Source organism: Bubalus kerabau, chromosome 4 (assembly GCF_029407905.1).
Source record: "Bubalus kerabau isolate K-KA32 ecotype Philippines breed swamp buffalo chromosome 4, PCC_UOA_SB_1v2, whole genome shotgun sequence".
NCBI lineage: Eukaryota > Metazoa > Chordata > Mammalia > Artiodactyla > Bovidae > Bubalus > Bubalus kerabau.
In genome coordinates, this window is record NC_073627.1 from 94,188,255 (window position 1) to 94,201,107 (window position 12,853).

The window sequence follows — 12,853 nt, forward strand, 5'->3', positions numbered from 1 at the left end:
ATATTAAGAAGAGGTGGCAAGAATACACAGAAGAACTGTACAAAAAAGAGCTTCACGACCAAGATAATCATGATGGTGTGATCACTCACCTATAGCCAGACATCTTGGAATATGAAGTCAAGTGGGCCTTAGAAAGCATCACTATGAACAAAGCTAGTGGAGGTGATGGAATTCCAGTTGAGCTGTTTCAAATGCTGGAAGATGATGCTGTGAAAGTGCTGCACTCAATATGCCAGCAAATTTGGAAAACTCAGCAGTGGCCACAGGACTGGAAAAGGTCAGTTTTCATTCCAAACCCAAAGAAAGGCAACGCCAAAGAATGCTCAAATTACCACACAATTGGACTCATCTCACACGCTAGTAAAGTAATGCTCAAAATTCTCCAAGCCAGGCTTCAGCAATACGTGAACCGTGAACTTCCAGATGTTCAAGCTGGTTTTAGAAAAGGCAGAGGAACCAGAGATCAAATTGCCAACATCCGCTGCATCATCGAAAAAGCAAGAGAGTTCCAGAAAAACATCTATTTCTGCTTTATTGACTATGCCAAAGCGTTTGACTGTGTGGATCACAATAAACTGTGGAAAATTCTGAAAGAGATGGGAATACCAGACCACCTGACCTGCCTCTTGAGAAATCTGTATGCAGGTCAGGAAGCAACAGGTAGAACTGGACATGGAACAACAGACTGGTTCCAAATAGGAAAAGGAATACGTCAAGGCTGTATATTGTCACCCTGCCTATTTAACTTATATGCAGAGTAAAATGCTGGGCTGAAAGAAGCACAAGCTGGAATCAAGATTGCCGGGAGAAATATCAATAACCTCAGATATGCAGATGACACCACCCCTATGGCAGAAAGTGAAGAGGAACTAAAAAGCCTCTTGATGAAAGTGAAAGAGGAGAGTGAAAAAGTTGGCTTAAAGCTCAACATTCAGAAAACGAAGATCATGGCATCTGGTCCCATCACTTCATGGCAAATAGATGGGGAAACAGTGGAAACAGTGTCAGACTTTATTTTTTGGGGCTCCAAAGTCACTGTAGATGGTGACTGCAGCCATGAAATTAAAAGACGCTTACTCCTTGGAAGGAAAGTTATGACCAACCTAGATAGCATATTCAAAAGCAGAGCCATTACTTTGCCAACAAAGGTCCGTCAAGGCTATGGTTTTTCCAGTGGTCATGTATGGATGTGAGAGTTGGACTGTGAAGAAAGCTGAGCACCGAAGAATTGATGCTTTTGAACTGTGGTGTTGGAGAAGACTCTTGAGAGTCCCTTGGACTTCAAGGAGATCCAACCAGTCCATTCTAAAGACTGGAAAAGCAATACTAATACCAGGAGACGCCTACAGGGTCAAGTGGAGGTAACGCTATCATCATAGACAAACACAAACCACAGCTGTGGGAGAGAACCCGCTTGACAGGAGCTGTAGCCACCAAAAATGAAACCACTGCCAGTACACACTGGAGGGAGTGGGGGAAATAAACACCGTGACATTCTCTGCTCTCCCTTCTTCCTCCACCCTCTTCATCTCCTGCTGGTGCATCGACAATCCAAATCCAACCCCCAGGCCAGAGGGCAAAGGAGCCCAGATCATGCAGTCCAGAGGTCAGCCTCCAGAAGGCAAAACAGAGACCAGAGGAGAATGGTTCCAGATGGGTGAAAGAATGAGTAACCAGCACAATATGGAAACAAAGACCACTGTAACAGAACAGAAATCACAAATTCAGCACACAATCCCTTTCCCAGGAACAAGAAGTTAAAAAAGATGGTCACTGAAAGATGAGAATAAAAAGAAAAACTTTATTAGAAGACAATTCTTTTTCTATAGGTCTAGTAATAACTTATGAGTTTCTTTGTTATCAACTATTTAACTTTAAACCTCAAAGGAGACATGACCTCATTATTCTTAGGTTTTCTAATTCAACTCTGCACATTGAAGCATTAAGATATGTTATGATAATAATTTAACAATTTTAAAGATCCTTAAAACCATTAAGCAATGACACATCTGAATAATAAAACACTATCACGGAAAAAGAAAATCTTATTCCTCAAAGCTTTAGCAAATACAAGTGAAAAGTGGATTTTTTTTCATGTCACTTTTATACACCTTGATTTTACAGTGACACACAATGAAATACTAATGCTTTTGGAAAAAGTTTAAATAAAAAAAAAGAAAGTTAAAAATAGATAGCAGCAAATCTCACTCAATTTCTAATGGTTCACCAGCAGAAATCTGCAGATTCATAATGTGAAATGGGCCTTGATCATATTTTTCTACTTTTATAAGGATAACAAACTTTTCTGAACTTAAGCGTTTCCTAAAGAACTTATTTGTCAAATATGCTTGATTCCTTTAGAAGAACAGTCTTGAAGCTATTTTAGGTGTAAGGAATTGAATTTTACATGGTTTTTTGAAAAATATAGTTGAGTCAGAAAGCAACTAAATAATTTGAGGCTGACAGTATGCCAAAAGAAAACTGAGGTAGAGAAGTGAAAATACGTAAGTCAAAGCCACTATAGCACACATAAGGGCACACACACACACACACACACACAAATTAAGGAAGCAGAAATCATGGAATGGAGAGCATTCATTAGTAACTAATTCTTTTTGCTTGATACCAAAATATGCCTACCCGATATATAATATTTATAGTTCTCTATCATATTAAGTGGGCTAATACTAAAACCAAAGTGTTTTACCGAAGTACTCATCTGGAGAGTATGTGCACTGTGGTAGGAAATGAAGGAGAAAACCAGACTGGAAAGCAGCAGTGAAGAATATGCACTGTTACAGCCTGTGTCCTACATAACCTTTTGAATACATGACCTTTAAGTTGCTGAAGGTTGCCTCAGAATTTGGCTCGGTTTGATGGAAACATCTGTTCCCCTTGCAGGTATACTGTATGGACTTTCTTCTCAGTTGGATTCAGAACACAGCAAGTGAGCCCTTGTCTGTCCAATCACACAGACACCAACACTTGTAAATCAAGTTCAGGTAGGACAGCAGCAGGTCCACAGTCCGTCACCCTTTCGCAGCCAGCTAGGCCAACTGACTGCTGTGAGAACTGCTCTTATCATGTCATCAAATCAAAACATGTTGAGATGAGGGACTGTAAGAGGCATCTGCAGAATTCCCAAAATGTAGGGACTTTGGAACATTGACAGATGCATCTGTCATTTTATACCTTCAACTAACCTGATGTCCACTGGCCCGACACAGACAAGCTGTCCAGGATCGATTCCAATTCTTTCACGTTATTTTCACATGTCTCCACTAGAAAAGCCTGGTGCTTCTTAGCCTTTTAATTAAGAAAAAAAATTACACATAATAAGGTCACGCACTATAAGAGTTGCAGATTTTTTGTGTGAATACATAAAGCACAATTAAGTATAAATGTGCTAATAATTACTCCATTCAAATCTATTATTAATAAACCTCTATCTTAACCATTTCTTTTACTTGGCTTAATGCAACAATGTGTAAGGTCTCAATAACAATTGACTGAGGCCTCAGTGCCTGGCACTATTCTCAATACTCTAACATAGCAATTCTTTCTATCATCACAACAAATCTATGAGGGGAAGGGCCATCATTATCTCATTTTACAGATAAGGAAATGGAGACACAGAGAAACTGAGGAAAATTTTAAAAGATTATACTTGCAGTCATGTAGCAAATTGCCAGATAGTGGTCAAAAGTGAATGCAGTATGACAAATTAGAAGGAACTGTAGCAGACTACTCAAGAGCTGATGGCAGCTTAGATTAGGGTCTTGGCAGAGAAAAGGGTGTGTGGGAGTATAAGCACTGAAGGATGTTGGAGGGGTGCATACTTAGAAGATAGAATGGCCAACCTTGGTAACACTGCATTGTGTTAGATTATACTGACTGGATTGGGTTGGATTCGATTGGACTGGATTCAACTGGACTGGATGAGGAAATGCTCAGATAAAATGAGAAGTCAAAACTGATCCCAAGGTTTCAGACTAGAACTGGGTGGACTTCAGCAGCTGAGTAAGAACCATGGAAGTACAGGTGGTCTTATTTTGGCTGTTTCTGCTTATTTACTTGTTTGTTTCTGGTGGGTAATGTTAATCATAAATTCTGTTTAGATCATATTCCAGTAAAGCACTTTTAAAAGACTCCCAGCACCAGTAGACTACGTGGCAAATAACTGACCCTAAATATATTTGAATTAAAAAATAATAAATACAGTAAAAACTATGAGAGGCAGCTGGATGCAATGGTATAAAGCTCAGAAAAGAGGTCAAACATAGGCTTGAGAATCATCTAGGGATGTGAAGCTTGCCGTGAGAGTGTCTGACAGGAAGCGAAAAGAGTCTAGGATAAAGCCTAAGGAACTCAGGAATTTAATACTTGGAAAAGAAAAAGGCAGCAAAAAAGACTGGAAAAGGAGGAAGAAAAACAGAATAAGATAAAGTCATGAAAACCAAAATAAAAGAACATTTCAAGGATAGAGATATGTCCAGTGTCACAGAATATTCAAGAAAAACGGAGACTAACATGTTCCATGTTCACCGGACATGGAAGTCATTAGTGACTGTGATGAAGTCTGCTGTAACTCATATTAGAATAGGTCAAAAAGGAATAAGCCTGCAATTTTTTTTGTCTTAGTGACATATAAGAAATAGAAACAGTAAGTTTAGACAAAACACTTTTGGTAACAAGAGAAGGGGAGATAAAGAAAAAGGGCAGTATTGGAAACAAGAGTGGGATTGGAGAAGAGTTTGGATTTTTTTTAATAAGTGAGAAAAAGCATATTTAAAATCTGATGAGACAGAGGCACCAGTGAGGCATGCTTACAGCAACAGAAGAAATGGGAGAATAGATATTATAGGACAAAATTCATCATTAAAATACACAAAACTAACAATCCTTTCTTTGGACATCAGTTCAATTATCACTTTTTTGGAAATGCTATCTTTTACTCCTTGACTATGTCAATTAACCCTACTAGATTCTTCTCAGCACTTATCAGAGTTATGATTCCACATTTATTTGAGAGGTCTTCTGTTAATGTCTATCTCATTGAAAACAAGCTCCATGAAAGTAGGAAATATAGTCTTTTATTTTTTGCCCTTATCAATGCATCCCACAGACCCAGACAATACTGAGTATACACAATAAGAGTTAAATATCATATTTAACATGCTAAAACATGCTATCAACAGAAGATTGTTAAATCAATTAGGGTTCATCAACAAAGACTTCAAATAGAAAAAGTTCTATTACATTAATATACTAATATGGAAGATCTCTAAGCAATACTGTTGAGTTAAAAACAAAAGAGGAGGTAGAAAATGTATGTTCTACAATAAAATGGAAACAGTGGAAATAAAGTGGAAACAGTGGCTGACTTTATTTTTTGGGGCTCCAAAATCACTGTAGATGGTGACTGCAGCCATGAAATTAAAAGACGCTTACTCCTTGGAAGGAAAGTTACGACCAACCTAGATAGCATATGAAAAAGCAGAGCCATTACTTTGCCAACAAAGGTCCGCCTAGTCAAGGCTATGGTTTTTCCAGTGGTCATGTATGGATGTGAGAGTTGGACTATAAAGAAAGCTGAGCGCTGAAGAATTGATGCTTTTGAACTGTGGTGTTGGAGAAGACTCTTGAGAGTCCCTTGGACTGCAAGGAGATCCAACCAGTCCATCCTAAAGGAGATCAGTCCTGGGTGTTCATTGCAAGGACTGATGTTGAGGCTGAAGCTCCAATATTTTGGGCACCTGATGCAGAGAGCTGACTCATTTGAAAGGACACTGATGCTGGGAAAGATTGAGGGCAGGAGGAGAAGGGGATGACAGAGGATGAGATGGCTGGATGGCATCACTGACTCAATGGACATAGGTTTGGGTGGACTCTGGGAGTTGGTGATGGACAGGGAGGCCTGGCATGCTGCGGTTCATGGGATCACAAAGAGTTGGACACAACTAAGCAACTGAATTGAACTGAACTGAACAATAAAATCGGAGAAGGCAATGGCACCCCACTCCAGTACTCTTGCCTGGAAAATCCCATGGACGGAGGAGCCTGGTAGGCTGCAGTCCAGGGGGTCGCTAAGAGTCAGACATGACTGAGCGACTTCCCTTTCACTTTTCACTTTCATGCATTGGAGAAGGAAATGGCAACCCACTCCAGTGTTCTTGCCTGGAGAATCCCAGGGACGGGGGAGCCTGGTGGGCTGCCATCTATGGGGTCGCACAGAGTCGGACACGACTGAAGTGACTTAGCAGCAGCAGAATTATAAAATACCTGATTCAATGTCTGACTGAAAGCCCCTAAATTGAGATGTAAAACCAAACCAACAGGAGGAGGAGCCAAGATGGTGGAGGAGTAGGACGGGGAGAACACTTTCTCCCCCACAAATTCATCAAAAGAGCATTTAAACGTCGAGTAAATTCCACAAAACAACTTCTGAATGCCGGCAGAGGACATCAGGCACCCAGAAAAGCAGCCCAACTCTTCGAAAGGAGGTAGGAAAAAATATAAAAGACAAAAAAAGAGACAAAAGAGGGAGGGACGGAGTTCCGTCCCGGGAAGGGAGTCTTAAAAAGAGAGAAGTTTCCAAACACCAGGAAACCCTCTCACTGCCGAATCTGTGCCGAGCTTTGGAAGCACAGAGGGCAACATAAAAGGGAGGGGAAAAAAAATAAACAATTAAAAATCGCAGATTGTGAGCCCTACGGTAACTCCCCCAGCGGAGAGGCAGCGCAGACGCCTGCACAGGGCATTAGCAAGCGGGGGCTGGGCACGGAAGCGCGGCGCGGGCTGTGTCCCTTAGAGTAAGAATCCGGCCGAATGTCCTGAGCGCTATCTGAGCAAAATAATTTGGGCTAGCAAACCAGACTGTGGGATATCTACCACGCGAAAAGCCAGCCCTAACCTAAGACACCGCCAGGCCCGCGCACAGAACAAAGGACTGAACAGAGATAGCCGGCTGCAGACCTTCCCCCTCCGGTGACAGGCAGCCAGAGCCGGAAGGGGGCAATCGCAGCCCCAGAGAGACCCTATCTATAAAACTGTAAGCAGGCTTCTTTGCTAACTAAAACTTCTTGGGGGTCTGGACGGTCAACAGCTGCCTGAGAAGGTGCGCCTGTTTTACACCCAGATAACCGAGTGGCGGGGAGGCGATAAGTCGCAGCATTGGCGCCCGCCAAACACCTCATCACCTGAGCTGCTCGGATCTGGGAAGAACACAAAACGCAGGCCCAACCGAGTCTGCGCCTCTGAGGACTACCCGAGTGCCTGAACCTGAGCGGCTTGGACCTGGGAGCTCAGCCCAGGGCCGGCCTCTGAATGTTCCCGGCGGAACAACCTAGAGCCCGAGCAGTGTGGGCAGGGAGGCTACATGCGCCGTGAGCGGGGGCAGACCCAGTGTGGCTGAGGCACTGCGAGCGCACGCCAGTGTTATCTGTTTGCAGCATCCCTCCCTCCCCACAGCACGGCTGAACAAGTGAGCCTAAATAAAATAAAAAAAATAGTGTCCTCCACCGTCCCCTTTGTGTCAGGGCGGGAACCAGACACTGAAGAGACCAGCAAACAGAAGAAGCTATGACAGAGGGAAACGCCTTGGAAGCTACAGGCCATAGATTAAAACCCTGTGGTTACTATGAACTACATAGGAAGGGCCCTCTAGATCTTGAGAAATATAAGTCGGACTAAGGAACTGCCAAAAATGAACTGAACCCACAATACTCACAACAAAACCAGAGAAAGACCTAGATATATTTTTACTATTTTTACGATCAATCTTTCTTTCTTTTTTTTTTAATTAAAAAAAAAAATTTTAAGTCCTCTATTGTCCTTTAATTTTCACTTTTATAACTATTACTTTGCAAAAAAAAAAAAAAAGACCCTATTTTTTTTTTCTTCTTCTTCAGCAAACTTCATATATATATTTTATAATTTTTCGACCGTGTTTTTTTTTTTTTTCTTTTTCTTCTTTTCTTTAACATTGTATTTTTGAAATTCCAAACTCTACTCTAGATTTTTAATTTTAGCCTTTTGGTATATGTTATCAATTTTGTACCTATAGTTTTTTCATAATTTCTGTGACTTTTTTTTTTCCTCTGTTTCTTTCTCTTCTTCTTTTATATAACATCATATATCTGCAATTCCAAACTCTACTCAAGATTTTTAATTTATGCTTTTTGGTATTTGATATCAATTTTGTACCTGTACTTTTCTTTATAATTTTTGCGACATTGTTTTTGTTGGTTTGTTTATTTTCTCTCTTTATTTTTCTTCTTCTTTTTTTTTTAACATTGTATTTTTGAAATTCCAGACTCTACTCTAGATTTTTAATTTTAGCCTTTTGGTATATGTTTTCAATTTTGTACCTATAGTTTTTTTTATAATTTCTGTGACTTTTTTTTTTCTTTTTTTTCCCTCTGTTTCTTTCTCTTCTTCTTTTATATAACATCGTATATCTGCAATTCCAAACTCTACTCAAGATTTTTAATTTATGCTTTTTGGTAATTGATATCAATTTTGTACCCGTATTTTCTTTATAATTTTTGTGACATTGTTTTTGTTGGTTTGTTTGTTTTCTCTCTTTATTTTTCTTCTTCTTCTTTTTTTTTTTTTAACATTGTATTTTTGAAATTCCAAACTCTACTCTAGATTTTTAATTTTTGCTTTTTGGTATTAGTTATCAATTTTGTACCTGTAGTTTCTTTATAATTGTCACGACCTTGTTTGTTTTTCTTTGTTCGTTTTTTCTCTCTTTCTTTTCCTTCTTCTTTTCATTAACATCACATTTTTGAAATTCCAAACTCTACTCTAGATTTTTAATTTTTGCTTTTATGTATTTGTTACCAATTTTGTACCTTTAAGAACCCAATCTTCAGGACCCATTTTTCACTAAGGTACGAGATTACTGGCTTGACTGCTCTCTCTCCCTTTGGACTCTCCATTTTCTCCACCAGGTCACCTGTGTCTCCTCCCTAACCCCTCTCTACTCTACCCAACTCTGTGAATTTCTGTGTGTTCCAGACGGTGGAGAACACTTAAGGAACTGATTACTGGCTGGATCTGTCTCCCTCCTTTTCATTTCCCCCTTTTATCCTTCTGGCCACCTCTGTCTCCTGCCTCCTTCTTCTCTTCTCTGTATAACTCCGTGAACATCTCTGAGCGGTCCAGTTGTGGAGTGCACATAAGGAAGTGACTACTGGCTAGCCCACTCTCTCCACTATTGATTCCACCTCATCTCATTTGGGTCACCTCTAACTCCCTCCTCCCTCTTCTCTTCTCCATGTAACGCTGTGAACCTCTCTGAGTGACCCTCACAGTAGAGAAACTTTTCATCTTTAACGTAGATGTTTTATCAGTGGTGCTGTATAGAAGGAGAAGTTTTGAAACTACTGTAAAAATAAGACCGATAACTGGAAGTAGGAGGCTTAAGTCCAAACCCTGACTCCAGGGAACTCCTGACTCCAAGGAACATTAATTGACAGGAGCTCATCAAACGCCTCCATACCGACACTGAAACCAAGCACCACACAAGGGCCAACAAGTTCCAGGGAAAGACATACTAAGCAAATTCTCCAGCAACAAAGGAACACAGCCCTGAGCTTCAAGATACAGGCTGCCCAAAGTCACCCCAAAACCATAGACATCTCATAACTTATTACTGGACATTTCATTACACTCCAGAGAGAAGAAATACAGCTCCATCCACCAGAACATCGACACAAGCTTCCCTAACCAGGAAACCTTGACAAGCCACCTGTACAAACCCACACAGAGCGAGGAAATGCCACAATAAAGAGAACTCCACAAACTGCCAGAATACAGAAAGGACACCCCAAACTCAGGAATTTAAACAAGATGAAGAGACAGAGGAATACCCAGCAGATAAAGGAACAGGATAAATGCCCACCAAACCAAACAAAAGAGGAAGAGATAGGGAATCTACCTGATAAAGAATTCCGAATAATGATAGTGAAATTGATCCAAAATCTTGAAATTAAAATGGAATCACAGATAAATAGCCTGGAGGCAAGGATTGAGAAGATGCAAGAAAGGTTTAACAAGGACTTAGAAGAAATAAAAAAGAGTCAATATATAATGAATAATGCAATAAGTGAAATTAAAAACACTCTGGAGGCAACAAATAGTAGAATAACAGAGGCAGAAGATAGGATTAGTGAATTAGAAGATAGAATGGTAGAAATAAATGAATCAGAGAGGACAAAAGAAAAACGAATTAAAAGAAATGAGGACAATCTCAGAGACCTCCAGGACAATATTAAACGCTACAACATTCGAATCATAGGGGTCCCAGAAGAAGAAGACAAAAAGAAAGACCATAAGAAAATACTTGAGGAGATAATAGTTGAAAACTTCCCTAAAATGGGGAAGGAAATAATCACCCAAGTCCAAGAAACCCAGAGAGTCCCAAACAGGATAAACCCAAGGCGAAACACACCAAGACACATATTAATCAAATTAACAAAGATCAAACACAAAGAACAAATATTAAAAGCAGCAAGGGAAAAACAACAAATAACACACAAGGGAATACCCATAAGGATAACAGCTGATCTTTCAATAGAAACTCTTCAAGCCAGGAGGGAATGGCAAGACATACTTAAAATGATGAAAGAAAATAACCTACAGCCCAGATTATTGTACCCAGCAAGGATCTCATTCAAGTATGAAGGAGAAATCAAAAGCTTTTCAGACAAGCAAAACCTGAGAGAATTCTGCACCACCAAACCAGCTCTCCAACAAATACTAAAGGATATTCTCTAGACAGGAAACACAAAAATGGTGTATAAATTCGAACCCAAAACAATAAAGTAAATGGCAACGGGGTCATACTTATCGGTAATTACCTTAAACGTAAATGGGTTGAATGCCCCAACCAAAAGACAAAGACTGGCTGAATGGATACAAAAACAAGACCCCTACATATGTTGTCTACAAGAGACCCACCTCAAAACAGGGGACGCATACAGACTGAAAGTGAAGGGCTGGAAAAAGATTTTCCATGCAAATAGGGACCAAAAGAAAGCAGGAGTAGCAATACTCATATCAGATAAAATAGACTTTAAAACAAAGACTGTGAAAAGAGACAAAGATGGTCACTACATAATGATCAAAGGATCAATCCAAGAAGAAGATATAACAATTATAAATATATATGCACCCAACACAGGAGCACCGCAGTATGTAAGACAAATGCTAACAAGTATGAAAGAAGAAATTAACAATAACACAATAATAGTGGGAGACTTTAATACCCCACTCACACCTATGGATAGATCAACTAAACAGAAAATTAACAAGGAAACACAAACTTTAAACGATACAATAGACCAGTTAGACCTAATTGATATCTATAGGACATTTCATCCCAAAACAATGAATTTCACCTTTTTCTCAAGCGCACATGGAACCTTCTCCAGGATAGATCACATCCTGGGCCATAAAGCTAGCCTTAGTAAATTCAAAAAAATAGAAATCATTCCAAGCATCTTTTCTGACAACAGTGCAGTAAGATTAGATCTCAATTACAGGAGAAAATCTATTAAAAAATCCAACATATGGAGGCTGAACAACACGCTGCTGAATAACCAACAAATCACAGAAGACATAAAAAAAGAAATCAAAATTTGCATAGAAACGAATGAAAATGAAAACACAACAACCCAAAACCTGTGGGACACGGTAAAAGCAGTCCTAAGGGGAAAGTTCATAGCAATACAGGCACACCTCAAGAAACAAGAAAAAAGTCAAATAAATAACCTAACTCTACACCTAAAGCAACTAGAAAAGGAAGAAATGAAGAACCCCAGGGTTAGTAGAAGGAAAGAAATCTTAAAAATTAGAGCAGAAATAAATGCAAAAGAAACAAAAGAGACCATAGCAAAAATCAACAAAACCAAAAGCTGGTTCTTTGAAAGGATAAATAAAATTGACAAACCATTAGCCAGACTCATCAAGAAACAAAGGGAGAAAAATCAAATCAATAAAAATAGAAATGAAAATGGAGAGATCACAACAGACAACACAGAAATACAAAGGATCATAAGAGACTACTATCAACAATTATATGCCAATAAGGATCATAAGAGACTACTATCAACAATTATATGCCAATAAAATGGACAACGAGGAAGAAATGGACAAATTCTTAGAAAAGTACAACTTTCCAAAACTCGACCAGGAAGAAATAGAAAATCTTAACAGACCCATCACAAGCACGGAAATTAAAACAGTAATCAAAAATCTTCCAGCAAACAAAAGCCCAGGTCCAGACGGCTTCACAGCTGAATTCTACCAAAAATTTAGAGAAGAGCTAACACCTATCCTGCTCAAACTCTTCCAGAAAATTGCAGAGGATGGTAAACTTCCAAACTCATTCTATGAGGCCACCATCACCCTAATACCAAAACCTGACAAAGATCCCACAAAAAAAGAAAACTACAGGCCAATATCACTGATGAACATAGATGCAAAAATCCTTAACAAAATTCTAGCAATCAGAATTCAACAACACATTAAAAAGATCATACACCATGACCAAGTGGGCTTTATCCCAGGGATGCAAGGATTCTTCAATATCCGCAAATCAATCAATGTAATACACCACATTAACAAATTGAAAAATAAAAACCATATGATTATCTCAATAGATGCAGAGAAAGCCTTTGACAAAATTCAACATCCATTTATGATAAAAACTCTCCAGAAAGCAGGAATAGAAGGAACATACCTCAACATAATAAAAGCTATATATGACAAACCCACAGCAAACATTATCCTCAATGGTGAAAAATTGAAAGCATTTCCTCTAAAGTCAGGAACAAGACAAGGG

General features: G+C 39.3%; 1 protein-coding gene across 20 annotated transcripts in view; it reads right to left on the minus strand.

The window, feature by feature from the left end:
- The window catches only part of CCDC171 (coiled-coil domain containing 171), a 341,946-nt gene that overhangs the window by 230,538 nt on the left and 98,555 nt on the right, over window positions 1-12,853 (minus strand). For all 20 annotated transcript variants that reach the window (XR_008713515.1, XM_055578017.1, XM_055578008.1 and 17 more), the window contains one exon: window positions 3,204-3,306. Coding sequence is in view for 19 of the 20 variants with exons in the window: in XM_055578017.1 (XP_055433992.1) it covers window positions 3,204-3,306 (103 nt within the window). In the remaining variant the exon portion in view is untranslated. The remainder of the gene's footprint in view (window positions 1-3,203; window positions 3,307-12,853) is intronic.